This window comes from Rhinolophus hipposideros (genome assembly GCF_964194185.1).
Source record: "Rhinolophus hipposideros genome assembly, chromosome: 9".
NCBI lineage: Eukaryota > Metazoa > Chordata > Mammalia > Chiroptera > Rhinolophidae > Rhinolophus > Rhinolophus hipposideros.
The window spans coordinates 26552362-26569639 of NC_138055.1; the positions used below are offsets into that span (position 1 = coordinate 26552362).

Sequence of the window (17278 nt, forward strand, 5' to 3'; positions counted from 1 at the left end):
ATGGAATAGGAGATATATGTATAAAATCGAGGATCATAATATGAAGCGATTTCAATGTTCCCAAAAGTTGATCCTGCCATCAGTGCCCTATAGGTTTAAAACCATTGATGAGACTCACTAAAAGCTGTTTGACTAGTACAGAAGAGGTTTTTCGTGAACATACACAACTAGAGCATCTTAACACCTCTGCTTTTGAATACATCTTTTAAGTACAAAAATCACACCACATTATACTAATGTAGCAACAATGCATTCATATCACTTTCATCAGTACACACATATATAATACATCTATATAAACAAATGACTATCTTTTTATATATCATGTACACCAAACACTCCTTCCACTCTATACTAAGAAAACATACATCTCAATTTAAGGAAGGTGAGGAAAATATTTCACACACCTTTAACAAAAGAATATATATATAATATATAATTAATATATATAATATATAGTAATATAATATATATTATATATAATATATATATAAATATATAATATTTTGTCCTTTGGGGATGTGTAATTAATATATATAATAATATAATATATAAATATATAATATATAAAAATATATAATATTTTGTCCTTTGGGGATTTATATATAAAAATATATAATATATAATAATATATAATACATTAATAAAAAGATGCTGAATATCATTACACATAAAGAAAATGAAAATGAAAATTACAATGAAATACCACTTCAAGCCCACTAGAATGCTAAAATTGAAAAAGACTGATCATGCCAGATTTTGGAAATGATATGAAGCAACTGGAAGTTTCTGCTATGAGTGCAAAATAATACAGCCACTTTGGAGAATCGTTTGATAGTTTCTAATACAGCAAAACACACATATTTCCTACTATTTCACTCTTAATTACCCAAGATAATAACCAAAGTGGTTAATTACCCAAGATAAATAAAAAACACGTTCACAGCAAGACTTGTAGAAGAATGTTAATAGTAGCTTTATTCATTGGAGCCCAAAACTGGAAATAACGTAAATATACATCAAGAGGGATACAAACTAACAAATTGTGGAATAGTCACAGAATGAAGTACTGCTCAGTGATAAAAGGAATTAACTACTCAGATACACAGCAGTATGAATTAGTCTCAAAAAATTATGATGATTGAAAAAAAGCAAGACAAAAAAGAGTCCATACTCTTTATGAAAAGGTATGATTTCATTTATATTAACTCCTAAAAGGCAAAACTAAGACAGCACAAAAGTGGTTGTCTAAAATCTAACTGCAAAAGAGCGTAAAATTCATTTTGGGATGACAAAATTATTCTATATCTTGATTTTGATTAATATTTCAAGGGTGTATACATTGGTAAATCTCATCAACTTATACATTAAAGTGAGAACATTTCACTACATGTAAATTGTCCTTCATTAAAGTGAGTTTAAAATTAAGTAAAATAAATAAAAATTCTAAAATGAGGGCAAATCAACTTTTTTTGGCTAACACAATCTTAGCAAGGCTTCACTGATGGAAATTCTAAAGGGTGCTCTTCAAGTAGAAGGAATCTGACCCCAGATGGAAAGTCAGAGTTACGGAACCGTACTTACAATCTGTTGTTTTCCCCTCTGTGTTTCTCTTTTCTTCTTAAACCTGTGTTTTTATTTGTTTCTGAATGTTGGCCAAGTTGGTTCTGGTTCTGGTTTGTGCACTGCCAATATATCATTCCTTTTGTGATGGCTGTGGTTTGGTTTACAGACCCTACAGTGGTCCCAATGATTACTGCTCCCCAATGTTCACATCCTGTATAATTTCCTCCCCTTTAGTGTGGGCAGGACCTGAGACTCACTTCTAGCCTTCAGAATATGGCAAGTATGAAGAAATTTTGTGGATAATTAATATCCCAAATTAACTCATTTTGAGTTCATCAAAAGGGAGAGTGTCCTTTGTGGGCTTGATATAATCAGGTAAAGCTTTGAAAAGAATGGCTGGGCCTCCCCTTAGTGAGAGACTCTTACTGGCTTTCAGAAGTAAGCAGCCTGTTATGAAGTGCTTATGAAAAAGGATGCAGGAAAATGAATTCTGCCAACAATCTGAGTGAACGTGGAAGAGGATTCTTCTCCACTCAAGGCTGCAGATGAGAATGCAATGTAATCCAAACTTTGACAGCAGCTTGAGAACACAGCTAAACCAGACTCCTGACTGCCTATAAAACTGTGAAATAATAAATGCATATTTGTTACTTTTAGCCACTAAATTTGTGGTAACCCGTTACACTGCAATAGCAAATGAACACAGAGGCCATGATCAGGAATTCGATTTTGACAGGATTCGGTCTATTTGGTAGAGAACACCTATTCTCTATCTGGTGAGACCGAATTTGGTTTGCTGCTCTTCTGTCTATTTTTCTGTGTAAGTTTAGGGTTCCTCTGGAAAGAATCATGGTGCTTTTATACCTATATTAGTGTATTTTGTGCCCTATATTCTGTGCTAAGGCTGAAGTTCTACAGTCAAAGCAGCAAGCTCTCTTTATGTCTGATTACAATTGACAAAAGCCTTCACCTATCATCATCTTAAATCTTTGCCTAGCTCTGGACAATATTAATAAAATAGATTCTATAGTCTCTTGTGTGAAGTGGCGGTGGCAGATAGGGATGTTGTTTGGAGCTTTTGGCAGGCCCGAGTAGGGGAATCATAGGGACGGTCCTTAGGATTACAGAGCAAAGCCCTGTCATCCTCTGCAGCTAGAGAAACAGCTCTTAACTACTGGGCCTTATTAGGGACCAAAATCATCACCATGGGCCACCAAATTACCATGTGACCAGAGTTCCCCATTATGAAATTAGTGTTATCTGACTGCCGCCCGCCCAAGCCATAAAGTTGGGCATGCACAATTATCAAATGGAAATGCTATGTATATGACCAGACCCAAGCAGGCCCTGACAACTCTAGTAAATGACATGAAGAAGTAGCCCAAATGCCCATGGTCCCCACTCCTACTGCACTGCCTTTTCTCTTCCAACTGCACCTATGGCCTGATGGAAAGTTCCTTATGATCGTTTGACAGAGCCTGGTTTAAGATGGTTCTGCACGATATGCAGATGACATCCACAAGTGGACAGCTACAGCACCACAGCCCCTTTCTGGAACATCCCCAAAGGACAGTGGTGAAGGGAAATCCTCCTCACAGGCAGAATTTTGACGATCGAACCTGGTTGTTCACTTTGCTTGAAAGGAGAAGTGGACAGACGTGCAATTACATACCGACTCATGGACTATGGCCAATGGTTTGGCTGCATGGTCAGGGACTTGGAAGGAACATGACTGTAAAATTAGTGACAAAGGAATTTGAGAAAGAGGTATGTGGACATACCTCTCTGAATGGGCAAAAATTGCAGAGATGTTGGTGTCCCATGTGAATGTTCACCTAAGAGTGACTTCAGCAGAGGAGAATTTTAATAAACAAGTGGATAAGACCTGTTCTGTCCTCTTTCCCCAACCACCCCTGCCATCACCCAACAGGCTCATAACGTGATCAAAGTGGCAGGAAAAAAGATTATGCATAGGCTCAGCAACATGAATTTCCAAGCACAAAAGCCGATTTGGCTAGGACTACTCCCGAATGCCCAATCTTCCAGTATCAGAGATCAACCCTGAATTCCAGATATGGCACCATTCTCAGAGGTGATAAGCCAGTTCCCTGGTGGCAGGTTGATTACATGGGACTGCTTTCATCATGGAGAAGGCAAAGTTTTGTTCTTACTGGAACAGATGCTTACTCTGGATATGGATTTGCTTTCCCTGCATGCTTCTTCCAAAACTACCACCCATACATTTACAGAAAGCTTTATCCACCACGAAGGAACTGACTTCACAACAAGAGAAGTGTGGCAGTGGGCCCATGCTCACTGAATTCACTGATCTTACCATGACCCCCAGCATCCTGAAGTACCTGACTTGACAGAAAGGTGGAATGGCCTTTTAAAGCCTCATTTAAAGCACCATTTAGGTGGCACTATCTTGCAGGACTAGAGCAGGATTCTCCAGAAAGATACGTATGCTCGGAATCAGCATCCAATATTCAAAGGGTGCCAAAAAAAATGTATACACATTTGAAGAAAAGAAAAAAAATTGTATTGAAATTGCAATACTCAACATATACCAATAACAAAAGATGAATACAAGTCATGCGTATACATTTTTTTTGGCACCCCTGGCACGGTGCTGTTTCTCCCGTTGCCAGGATTCACAAGTGCATGAATCAAGGGGTGGAAATGAGAGTGTCACCACTCACTCTTACCCCTAATAACCCAATAGCACAATTTCTGTTTCCTGTTCCCATGACCTGATGTTCTGCTGGCCTGGAGATCATTTTACAAAGGGAGGAATGCTTCTACCAGGAGACACAACAATGATTCTATTGAACTGGAAGTTAAGACTGCCACCCAGTCACTTTGGACTCCACATACCTTTAACTCAGGATACAAAGAAGGGAGATACTGTGCTGGCTGGGGTAATTGTTCTTGACTACCACGGGGAAATTGGACACCATGATGGAGGTTAGAAAGAATATGTCTGGAATACAGAAATCCCTTAGGGAGTTTCTTTGTATTACCATGGCCTATGATTTATATTAGAAACAGTCTTTTGTACTTCTTCTATAAATCATCTTCTATGGGGAAATTGAATCAGTCATAACACCAAGATCTTACAGAAAGCTTTTAAAATTTTTATTAGTGTTAACAAGAAAATGATGACAGTTCCCTTCTTTTCCCAAACCGTGGTCACAGAGTAGATAAAATCATGGTCTAGTCACACTCCACTAAGGTGAAAGAAACTGAAAATGAATGTAACATGACTCATTTTTCTTGGTTGGCAGTCTGTCTATTTCTAGGTCACCACCACAAGCTCTCATTATGGGGAAAGTTAAGGAGCAGAACTTGACCTCAAAATATAATTCAAAGAACCAAAATATAACATTTCAATCATAGGGACAGTATCCTATTCCATGACTTATTTTTTCAGTAGTTCTTTTATATTTACTCTTCTTCTAATGTTAGAAATAGAGCTCTGTGCCTTAATTCTGTGACTTTAAGATCATCCATAAATAATTTGCTCAAGTAGTACATGTAAAACTAAAGAGCACTCCTTCTATATTTACTAAGGTAAGTTACCCATAATGATCTTTAAGAAATTACTTAAACATTGTCCAACTTATTTGTGTAAACATTGGAAATATAAATCATTAAATGAGATTGAGATGATGATGATGATGATGATGATGATGATGATGATGATAAAAGCTAAATGAGCAGCTACATAAGAAATCTCTTTAACTGTGAGAGTCTAACATAGTTATTTCTTTATCCAGTTTTCGGAGTGGTGGAGTTCACTGTGATAGAAGAACACTACCAATCTTCTCTTCTTTGTGGATGGCCTTATGTTACTTACATTATTCTCAGCAACAGGGCTAGCTTGAAAGAAAAACTTCACCTAACACTTCATCAAGAGTAACTTAAAAACAAAATGTTTCTCATGATTTATTTACCATCTTTCTTTTACTACATTCTAAAAATTATGGCAGAAGAGAACTGAAACATTACTTTGCTTTTATAGCATTTTCATATGGACATGTACACGTCCTGCATGTAAAAATACAGCATATAAACTTTTGTATTTTAATAGCAACATTAGCAAGAAAAATTCTCCCACCTGCTTATTTGCATCCCAGCTACTGTGATTAAATCTGGGTTATGTTATTAGAGTAGTCAAAGTGCCCTTACAATACACAAACACATCAGAACATTACACTGAATATGTATGATGTTTTAACAAATTTACCTTTCTATGTCTATATCTTTTTTTCTATATACTAAGGGACTAAGGAAATTTATACATCTAATTTGTTCTTTTTCATCTTTGTATAGTATCCTATTGTGTCAGTATGCGTAATTTACTTCTTCATTTTATGATTGATGGGCATCCGTATGACTTCTCAATTTTAGCTATTAAGCACAGTAGTAGCATGCACATTTTCACATGTACATCGTGGTGCCCATAGACCAAAGATTCTCTAGTACAAAAGATAGGAGTACAATTAATGGGTCTTAGGATATACACCTTCACCTTAATCACATAATGCCATAACGTTACACAAAGTTGTCTTACCAATTCCTAATCCTATGAACAGTGTATGAAAATTCCCACTGCATCATCAGACCCTTTCCAAAATTAAAAACATCGGACTAATATTTATACTTTTATATTTATACAAAGTATTATTAACCTTGTATTATACTGTAACATTTCACAATATCTTTCTCTTCTAATTTCAAATTTATCTTTAGTTGGAAAAGTTTGTGTTCCTTTTTTCCCTTTATGTGTCTGTAATTTCATGTACATTTATTCATATCACATTTGTCTATGTTTATTAATATTCCATTATATAGTTTTAGAAACTTTCTTCTTCATGTCTCAAATATTCTCTTGTTACCAGCAAGTGTTGTTATAGCAGAGATGTTTCTTTTAATTCAATATTATGTCAGATCACTTGGAGAAAATATAATTACTTAAAGGCATGTTGGTTCTGTTTAACAAAACCTAAAAGGGGAGACCACTTCATGGGCTGTGTAGATGTGTGACCTATTGTACATGGCGCTGTACACCTGAAGCTCAAGCTGAATAATATTGATTGTCAAGTATAATATAACACACACACACAAACATACATACACGAGGTCAGACAATTAAATTCACAAACTCATCCTAAAAAAAGTACTACATACCTCATTTTTGAATATCACTACAGTCACCTTCGAAGTACACCCCTTGGGAAGCTATGCACTAACTCCAGTGCTTAGTCCACCTTTCAAAGCAATTTTGGAATTCTTTTTCTGGAATGGCCATCAGAGCTGTCACCGTATTACCCTTGTTGCCCTGAATGTCATCAAAATGTCTTGCTTTTCAATATTTCCTTTATCTTCGGGTAAAGAAAGAAGTCACTGGGGGCCAGGTCAGATGAGTAGGGAGGCTGTTTCAATACAGTTATCTGTTTACTGGCTAAAAACTCCCTCACAGACAGTGCCGTGTGAGCTGGTGCATTGTCGTGATGCAAGAGCCATGAATTGTGGGTGAAAAGTTCAGGTCGTTTCGTCTGTTTCACGTAGCCTTTTCAGCATTTCCAAATAATAAACTTTTTTAACTTTTGTCCAGTTGGTACAAATTCATAATGAATAATCCCTCTGATATCAAAGAATGTTAGCAACATAATTGCAACAAGTTTGCAAACTCCATTGTCTTAGGATGTGGAATACAGCATAGGGAATATAGTCGGTTTATATTACGATGTCATACAATGTCAGAGGGGTAGTAGATTGGGGGAAAGGGGTTATCAATTTGTGAGGTGTATAAATGTCTTACTACTACATTTTTTGTACACCTGAAACTAATTTAAAAAATAATCTGTATTTTTTTTTAATTTACATTAAATACAATTTATAAATTTTAAAAAAAAAACACAGAAGGACCAATGAAAAAAATGTTGAAATTGAAAATCAACATACAACATTTTCTATTAAGGTATTGTCCCATAGAATACAAAAGTTCTTTCAAATTATGTCTATGAAGCTAAAAGTTTTGTTTCTCTCAAAGAATTTAAAATGCTGCAGTAGTCTCCAAGCGATTTGTCTTAGCTTGCTATTTCCCAAAATTAGAATAAATGAGTGGCCTGAGGGAAAGATAGTTGAAATCACCTGAAAAGCATCAGGACCTGATACTTCTGTACCTTAACAAAGATCCAACTTGCTAGTAGAGTGGAAATACTATAAATGATGAAAAGGAGGAGGAAACTTGTCACCGTTTTCATGGCCCTTCTGTGAGCCTCTATGCTAGAGGACCTCCCTGTCAGGTTGAACTGTAAGTTCTTGGTGTGTCTCACCAAGGACAGAAATAGAAGAAGCAAAGAGATCAGCGACAGGAGAAAGGGGATAATATAGGTCAAGCTAAGAAGAAGAGTTTTAAGATAGAAAATTGTATTTACATCTAAATGCAAAGTCATGTTTGTTTCAGATACTCCGTAGGTATTCATCCACCACTCACTAACAGTACCCTGCATTAAGAGGTTAATAGGCAATAGGAAGAAAGACCCCAGGAAAAGCCCAAGAACCCCTCTGTTCACTCTCCACTTGAGCCAGATGAAAAAGAAGTGGGAGAAATTGGCTATCTTAAGGAAGTAGAAAATGCTTAGGCAGGTGGCAAACCAGGTAGTTAAGTGATTAGTTAGTGTCCAAAGAACAGTCACCACTTTTGCTAGATGATTAGTGGTATCATACAGATGTGGAAATAACCCCATTATAAATAAATCTAATAGTATTACCCACAGTTGAATGATTCTGGACATAGCCAAACCAGTGAGGATTAAATCAGCTGAGGAGACCTTCCCATTCTTGGCCCATTCGATGAAGTTTACCAGTCCAATGAATCCATTTCCCAGAATTCCAAAGATGAGTTCTCCTGTTGCCACAACCAGCAAGGAGACACTCAGTCCAAATGACATTTTTATAAAAATATTTCTAATGTTGAGTCTCGCTGACTGCTTTGTAGTTAAACAGTTGCAGATGGACATCCATTTATGATGCTTTCTGTAAACGTTTTCCTCATAATTCCAGAAAGGGCAACCAAAATTCTCCTATGTGATCTAGTTTGAGAGAGCTTCACAAAAGAATAGTTCGTTGTACTTATATTGTAATTCGAGTTCTAAACCAAACAGTTCTGTTAAGAGACACAAAACTTCATGAATACCTATCGTATTACATACAGTTAGCTACTACTAAATTTCCGGAGTAATGATATCCACTTATCCTGGAACAAGCTGCAAATTTCCATTTGTGCCATTGACAGGATGAAGTCAAGTATGCAAACATGCAAATATAAGAGAGATTATTTTCCACTAATTTGTACTTTCATCTTCCTGATCCATACATTTAAATGTAAATATTTTAAATTTTGAATAGAAATGGTTAGAGAAAATCTTTGTTATTCAGTCATTATTTGTTACTCATCAATAAGATCCTTTTACCTTTCAAGTATTTTTGTTGATAAAATTTTATCTATGGAAATAATTTATTGCAGTTATATCTAGTTCAAAGAGCACAGCCATGTCCTAGAACAAATTACTAAAGATAATTAGTATGTGATATTGTGGAAACTAACACAGAAGTTATAAGTGGATTATACTGGGAACATATATGAGGCTACAAATGCTGCAATGCAGAATCAATTATAAATTTATAATGACAGGAATATTTAGCAGAAACTAGAATTATTTAGAACTTATGATGAAATAGAGAAACAAATTGATGTAAAGATGTGTCAAATTACCAGAGTGACATGAACAAGCTATGGCACACTTCCAAACAGAGGAATTTCTTTTGTTTTGCAATAACTTATTGGCTATTCCAATTGAAATGTTACTAAGTGCCCTCCAACATTCGTGTCCTAAATTAAATGTTTTCATCTTCTTTTGGGGCGATAGAGTGACTATATTTTCAGCCTCACTGAACAGCTGTTTGTGGCAATGTGAGTGAATCTAAACAATGTGTTGTGAGTGAAAATTATGTGCATCATTTACAGGTCCTTCCTCCAAAAAATGTCCCTCTACATATTCTTCATTTATTTTTTTCTTTTCCTCTTTCTTTATTTTTTATTTTTATTATTTTTTCTTAAAGTTTTAAAGTACAATTAGAAGGTTTATGATACAAAGTCCCCTCCTACTTTTCCGTTAGTTTTTGTTATATTTATGTTTTAAAAATATTTTTATTAAAATACAGCTAACATATAATATTAGTTTGAGGTATACACCATAGTTAGTCAACATTTACATACCTAAAGAAATGATCACCATGATGAGTCCAGCAACCATCCGACACCGTACCACACTATCACAATATTATTGACTATATTCCCTATGCTGTATATTACATTCTCATGACTTATTTGTTTTATACCTGAAAATTTAAACCTATAATTCCCTTCACCTTTTCCCCCATTTTTAAATTTTTCAATTAGAGTTAACATTAAATATTATTTTATATTAATTTCATGTGTACGACATAGTGGTTAGACGTTGGTATAATTTAAGAAATGATCCCCTGACTAGTCTACCATATTTCCCCGAAAATAAGATCTAACCAAAAAATAAGCCCTAGAATGATTTTTTCAGGATGACATTCCCTGAACATAAGCCCTAACGTGCCTTTTGGAGCAAAAATTAATATATGACCCGGTCTTAGTTTCAGGGAAACATGGTAGTACCCACCTGACACTATCCATAGTTCTTACCATATTGTTGACTATATTCCCTATGCTTTACTTTACATCCCCATGACTATTTTGTAACTCCAGTGTGTACTTCTTAATACCTTCTTAATCCCTTTCTCAGGCTGCCCCCAACCCCCTCCCATCTATCACATCAACAAATCTAGCAACCATCTCACACCAGACATAGTTATTACAATATTACTGACTATAATCATTATGCTATACCCTACGTCCCCATGATTACTGTGTAACAACAAATTTGTGCTGCTTTATCCCTTCCCCTTTTTTCTCTCACCCTCAACCCCCCTCCCATCTGGTAACTATTAATATGTTCTCTGTATCTATGAGTTTGTTTCTGTTTTATTTGTTTAGTTTGTTCTTTAGGTTCCATATGTAAGGAAAAGTACATTGTGTCTGTCTTTCTCTCTTACACTACACTCAGCACAGTATCCTCCAAGTCCATCCATGACACCAAAGATGGCAAGAATCCGTTCCCTTTAATGGCCGAACAATATTCCATTGTATATATGTACTATCTCCTTTTTATCCATTCTTCCATCGACAGACACCCAGGCTGCCTCTACATCTTGGCCACTGTAAACAGTGCTGCAATGAACATAAGGATGCACAGGTCCCCTCAAAGTAGCGTTTGGGTTTCTTCTGATAAATACCCCAAAATGGGATGACTGGGTCCTTCTCTTTTTCTCTTGTTATAGCCTTTGTTTTAAAATCTATTTTGTCTGGTATAACTATGGCTACCCCAGCTGTTTTTGTTTTTTTCATTTCCATTTTCGTGAAATATCTTTTTCCATCCCTTTACTTTCCATCTGCATTTTTCTTTCAATCTGAAGTGATTCTCTTGCAGGCAGCATATGTAAGTGTTTTGTTGCCTTATTCATCCAGCCCTCCTATGTTTTTTCAGTGGAGCATTTAATACATTTATATTTAAAGTAATTGTTGACAGCTATGTAGTTATTGCCATTTTATTCATAATTTTGATCTTTTTTTTCCATCTTAAAGAAGTCCCTCTAACATTACTCGTAAGCTGGTTTGGTGGTGATGAACTCCTTTAGCTTTTTCTTGTCTGAGAAGCTCTTTATCTGTCCTTCATTCTAAATGACAGCTTTGCTGGGTAAAATAAGCTTGGTTGTAGGTCCTTGCTTTTCATCACATTGAATATTTTGTGCCAATCCCTTCTGGCCTGCAAAGTTTCTAGTGAGAAGTCAGCTGACAACCTAATAGGAGCCCCCTTATAAGTTACTAGTTGACTTTCTCTTGCTGCATTTAGAATTTTTTGTCTGTAACCTTTGCCATTCTAATTATAATGGGTCTTGGTGTAGGCCTGTTTGGGTTCATCCTGTTTGAGAATCTCCATGCTTCCTGGACTTGTATGTCTGTTTCCTTCACCAGGTTAGGAAAGTTTTCAGTCATTATTTCTTCAAATAGATTCTCAAACCCTTGCTTTCTCTCTTCTCCTTCTGGTACCCCTACGATGAAGATGTTACACTTGATGTTGTCCCAGAGTCTCTTAAACTATCCTCATTTTTTGGAGTTCTTTTTTCTTTTTGTTATTCCGATTTGGTGTCTTCTGCTACCTTGTCTTCCAAATCGCTGATTCAATCCTTTGCTTGATTTAGTTTGCTGGTGATTCCTTCTACAGCTTTCTTCATTTCAGTTATTGTATTCTTCACTTCATACTAGTTCTTTTTTATGGTTTCTATGTCCTTTTTTATGTTTGCTATCTCTCTATTGAAATTCTTACTAAGTTCCTTGTGCATCCTTATAACCATTGTTTTGAACTCTGTCTCTGATAGACCGTTTGCCTCCATTTCTTTTACTTCTTTTTCTGAAGTTTTCTCCTGTTCTTTCATTTGGGAAGCATTTCTGTTTCCTCATTTTGGCTGCCTCTCTGTGTTTGTTACTATGTGTTAGGTAGATCTGCTATGTCTCCCAGTCTTGGCTGGGTGGCCTTATGTCTCCCCCATTGTGGCTGGTGGGGCCCTGGCAGTCTCCCTGATCACCTGCTCTGGGTCCTCCATGAGTGTCCCTGGTGTGGGTTGTGTGTGTTCTCCTGTTATAGTTGAGCCTTGATTACTATTGGCACATTAGTGGAAGGTACTGACCCTCAGGCTGATTGTCTGTGGGATTTGGCCACTTCCACAGCTTATAGGCTGCTGTGGGGGGGAGGGGTTTACCCCACTGAGTGAGATTTGCTACAGCAGACTCTGGTGCCTGTTGAGACTGCTTTTGTGTATGCCATTTATGGGGCTAATTGAGTGGTGCTCTGCTGTGGTCTGATGTCAACCTCCAAGTATGTTGGTTCTGGGGCCTCTTGGGGGAGGGGGTCTTTGGTGCAACCCCCAGTCACCTACTGCCTGTGACTGGCTGGGGAGTACCTGTTAGGAACTACAAAGTGATCCAGGGTTGGTTGCTGCCTGTTCTGTACCTGGAGATCTATGGGAGAGTCCACACTGTGAACTGAAGACTGCTGCCACCCATACATGGTCTGGGGTCACTCCACAAAAAGTCAGGACACTCCAAGGTCTGCTGCCAGCTTCAGGCTCCCATTAGGTTCAGTCACTGATAAAACCTCCAGTGATATGCCAGTTAAATGAGGCAGGGTCTCGGTGCATCAGCAAAGTGGAGCCTCAGAGCTCATCAGGCCAACCAGATTCAGATTTGACCTATGGGATTGGGCTCAACATAGGAATGATGTCTGCCTATTGCAGGAGAGAAGAACCCCACACTGGGAAAATGGAGACTGTCCCTCCAGTCTTTGCCCCAAAGTTACACAACTCAGTCTCTCCCCATATGTCTCCAATGGCCCCAGAGTCTCCATCCCTCCACTAGGGTGAGTGCCTGCATGGACCCTTTAAGAGGATGTCTGGGTTTCCCACAGCCTTACATCCTACTCAGACAGTCAGAATCCCCACTGTTTTTCACAGCCAGATGTTGTGAGTACTCCTCTTCCCAGCACCGGAACTCTGGGCTGGGGAGGCTGGTGTGGGGCTGGGGTCCCTTGTTCCTCCATGGGGAACCTCTGTGGCCAAGATATTTTTGTCCACCACACAGAGGTTTGGGGCTGACCCGTTTTGTGTCTCTGTCCCTCGTACCAGTCTTGATTTGGTTTCTTCTTTATATCCTTAGTTATAAAACTTCTGTTCAACTAGACTTCAGATAATTCTCCAGGTTGATTGTTCTATAATTTAGCTTTAATTTTAATGTGTTCATGGATGGAAGCCCTCAGTTTATCTACTCTTCCACCTTGGATCTCCTCCCCTACTGTGGATCTCCTCCCCATGCATCCTCTTCAGTAAGCCTTTCTTCCCCGCACCTGACCCCTCTGCTGTCTGGAATGAAGATGACTCCAAGGCAATCTTGGAAGCCACATATTCAAGATAGCAAACTTGTGTTCAGTCTGATTCCCTGGATAAGTGCACAGAGAAGTCTCATCAGATATATCAGTACTGTTAAAAAAAAAATACTAAATTTAGATTGTGTATGAGTCATTTTATGTTGGAGTCTATTTGTGACAGCAGTTCATTTATTCAGTCAAAGACAGTAATTGGAACTGAGTATGTGTAGATTTGCTTAGAGGCATTTGAATGGTGAAGAAACAGGACCAGGAAATCTATGCCACCTGCAGATTTTATGTTAGGTTTTGTTTTCATTGGTTTTCCAGAACTAATGTAGTTTATTCATCCATGTATTTAGTCATTAGAGTAAGTACCATTTTGATCCACTATTCTATGGGCTGGCTTTTATGTCCTGAGGAGTCAGCAGGAAACAGGATCGACATGATCTGTGCATTACAGTGCTTATATTCTACTGGGGTAGCACATGATTAAAAAGATATAAATTAATCAGATGTGGGAAAGATTTATCTTAAGGTTTAGATAATGTTGTTAAATTTTCATAATACTAAGAATATAGATGTGTAAATTCAGTTGTTGAACAAGGTTATACATTTCATTCTTATAACAGAACTTGCTACCAAATTCATGTCAACACTTTCTATTTCATCATTTTCCACAAGATTATAATAAAACATATCTTGAAGACATTTCTTGTAATTATTAAATAGACATCATAGATACCATGTTCATATATGCAGAAAGGTCATTGATTTATGAACCATAATTTTTTACTATTCTTACTTTGAAGATAGGAAAGATTTGAGTATTCTTATCTGATGTTTAAAAGAAATTTTTAGATAGCAAGACGAAGACGACTGACAATTCAGAGGCCCCGTGGTGGTTAAGGAAACTGAATAATTTGACATGACATTTTGATTTTAAACAAGGTCTTCTTAATTCAAAAAAAACTTTTAAATGATTTTCTTAACTGTATATGGAAACTAACAACCTTAAAAATGTCATTGTCATTTTTCTTTCTTCCTCATTCCTATTGTAGAACTTGATTTATTTCTAGCTTTCACCTACTTATATGAAATACAATAATATTTAGTACAACTTATTGTGCATATATATAATTCTAAATATGTTTGCCACTCTTTAATTTTATTGTGTGCATCTTTTCTTAGCAACAATTCTGATTGCTCTCTATTATCCATGAAGAATTCATAATGGAATAGTATCTATCCAAACATCCATCCTCAATGTGTGATTTAGAACTAAATATCCTTACCACCCAAAAGATTGGATTTCAAACAATAAAATCTAAGCACATTGTAATTTGTGTGTGATACTAAGTACAGTGTAAAATAGCAATGATTTGTAAGATAATTTATCAGATAATTTATCAGTTAAGATAATTTATCAGATAATTTATCAGTTATTAAAAAAGCATAAATATAGATAAAAAAATTCTTCAATTGCAAGGTATATGTGAAATACTCATGGCCTCATAATCCTGAAGAATTTCTTACAATATTTTGTAAAATTAGATTGCTTACCTGAAAATAATAATATAGTAACCTTATAGTCTTTCTTGTATTTTTCATAAACATACATACATATATATTTTTGTGATAAGCTTAGGTAGAAGATTTTCTAGGTAAACCTTACCCAATTATATACACATTAGGAAAAACAGTAGGAAGTACAAAATATTACAGGCTCCATCAGTTTGTTTTCTGCTAGGAGATACATGATGCCCAACTTATTTGCTTTCTTTCAGCTAGCATTTCACTTGCCACAGAAATGACAGGAAGGCCTGTCTTAGTTTCTTGTTTGCCCAAATCAGGATAAATGAATGGGCTGAAGGATACAAGATTCCAAGAGCCTGGCAAAGCATGGGAAATGGTTTGCTCTGTAGAGTATTAGAACTCCAAACTGAGAAGATTAGAGTCACAAAGTAAATAGCAAAAAGCAAGAGAAAGGAGATCACAGTTTGCAGGGCTCTGATGTGGACCTTGGTGCTGGGGTCTTGGGATCCTTTGCCACTGAGCTGCATCTTCTTGAGATGTTTCCACAAGGAGATTAACAGCACAAAAGATGTCAGGGACGTAGTAAAGGGTATGACATTTGCTAGTATGATTTCAGTCATATTTGAAAGGTGCACAACGTCTCTCAGTTTGGTCTTCCAAGTGATATTTCCTTCATATTCATTTCTCTGCTTTGTTTCATCTGTGCTCACAACGACAATACGAAAAACCAGGAAGACCAAAGTTCCCAACAGTATCGTGAGAATTACTCTTTTAACTTTCCACTTGAGGTGAAGAAAAAGAAGGCTTGAGAAATTGACTATCTTGAGCAAATAAAATATGCTGAGGCCAGTAGCAAGCCAGAGGCTAAAGTGGTTGCTTACTGACCAGACAATACAAACAATAATTCTTACTTCCAAACTGTATACAGCTGGATTAAACACAGTTGCATACCAATTTATTACTAATACCCAGAGCAAACCTATCCTGGAGACCTCCAGAGCAGTGAGAATTTGATGAGCTGAAGAGATCTTTTGTTTCTTGACCCAGTCAATGCAGTTCACCAGTGCTATGAAGACATTGGCAAAATTTCCAAGAACGAACTCTATCATTACTAGGATAGTAAAAATGTTTGGTAGTAAAGCCATTGTGTCTAAAAAGAAAAAAGAAAAGAAAAAAGGCCCAATCTAATATCACTGGTTCGGATTCATTTAATATTCTGACCTTAGGTTCTATGTGCAGCTGATTTCTAAATTTGCAGCAAAGTTCTTTTCTTTTCAATTCTGTGATCAATGTCAAGCAGGGAAGCATCAGGCCATGTTTAATAGATGAGTTCAGTGCTGTCTTTATTAAAAAAAAAAAAAAATTCCCTCATAGCTCAAATTGACTCTTATTCATATAGTGTATGTACCTGCCATGGGTTGGATTTCAAAACTGATGTTGAAGTAAAAGCTGAATTCTTATTTGCTAGCATGCAAATGAAGACATATTGTTTTGCTATTTTTCCTTGTTTAACCTCTCCATAATTTGTGTTCACCAACATTAATTTTTTGTTAGTAAAATTTTAAAACCCAATACATAGAACATACAGTGAAATGTCTAAACTATTACATAGAGCTTGGTCATAATTAGGATGATCGTCACTATGGATTATTTTTCTTTTTATACCAGAATTATGTAGAAAGTATTAAAGTTTTTCCTATCAAAGGTATCTAAAATTTTCTTGGGACCTCCAGGAAGCCCAATACACACTAAAAGCTAATTGCTGATAACTATACTTATGTATAACTTTATTGTCTACAAGCTTATAAACACACACACACACACACACACACACACACACACATCACATCACATATCACACAAATAGACATACATCTCATGATGGAACTATTGTCCTAAACTTTCCAAAATGTAAAATTAGTGTCAGGAGTTCATATAGGTTTAAATGCTCCTTTTCTCCAATGCAGAATTTTCTACCAATTATTAACACTATCAAGCATATCTTTCATGACAAAGTTTCCCTTTTGAGTCTGTTTAATATTTAAATATTAATTAAAATATTCAGTATTTTGTAAATATTCTTTGGGCATGTCAAAAGA

The 17278-nt window shown here is 36.4% G+C and overlaps 1 protein-coding gene across 1 annotated transcript; it reads right to left on the reverse strand.

Annotated features, from left to right (window-relative positions):
• Window positions 1-15430: 15430 nt before the first annotated feature.
• On the reverse strand, window positions 15431-16324 carry LOC308501772 (putative taste receptor type 2 member 33; the record flags this gene model as incomplete). Its single annotated transcript, XM_081058771.1, has 1 exon — window positions 15431-16324. The coding sequence occupies one exon, from the start codon at window positions 16322-16324 to the stop codon at window positions 15431-15433; it is 894 nt and encodes a 297-aa protein (XP_080914897.1).
• Between the last annotated feature and the right edge of the window lie 954 nt (window positions 16325-17278).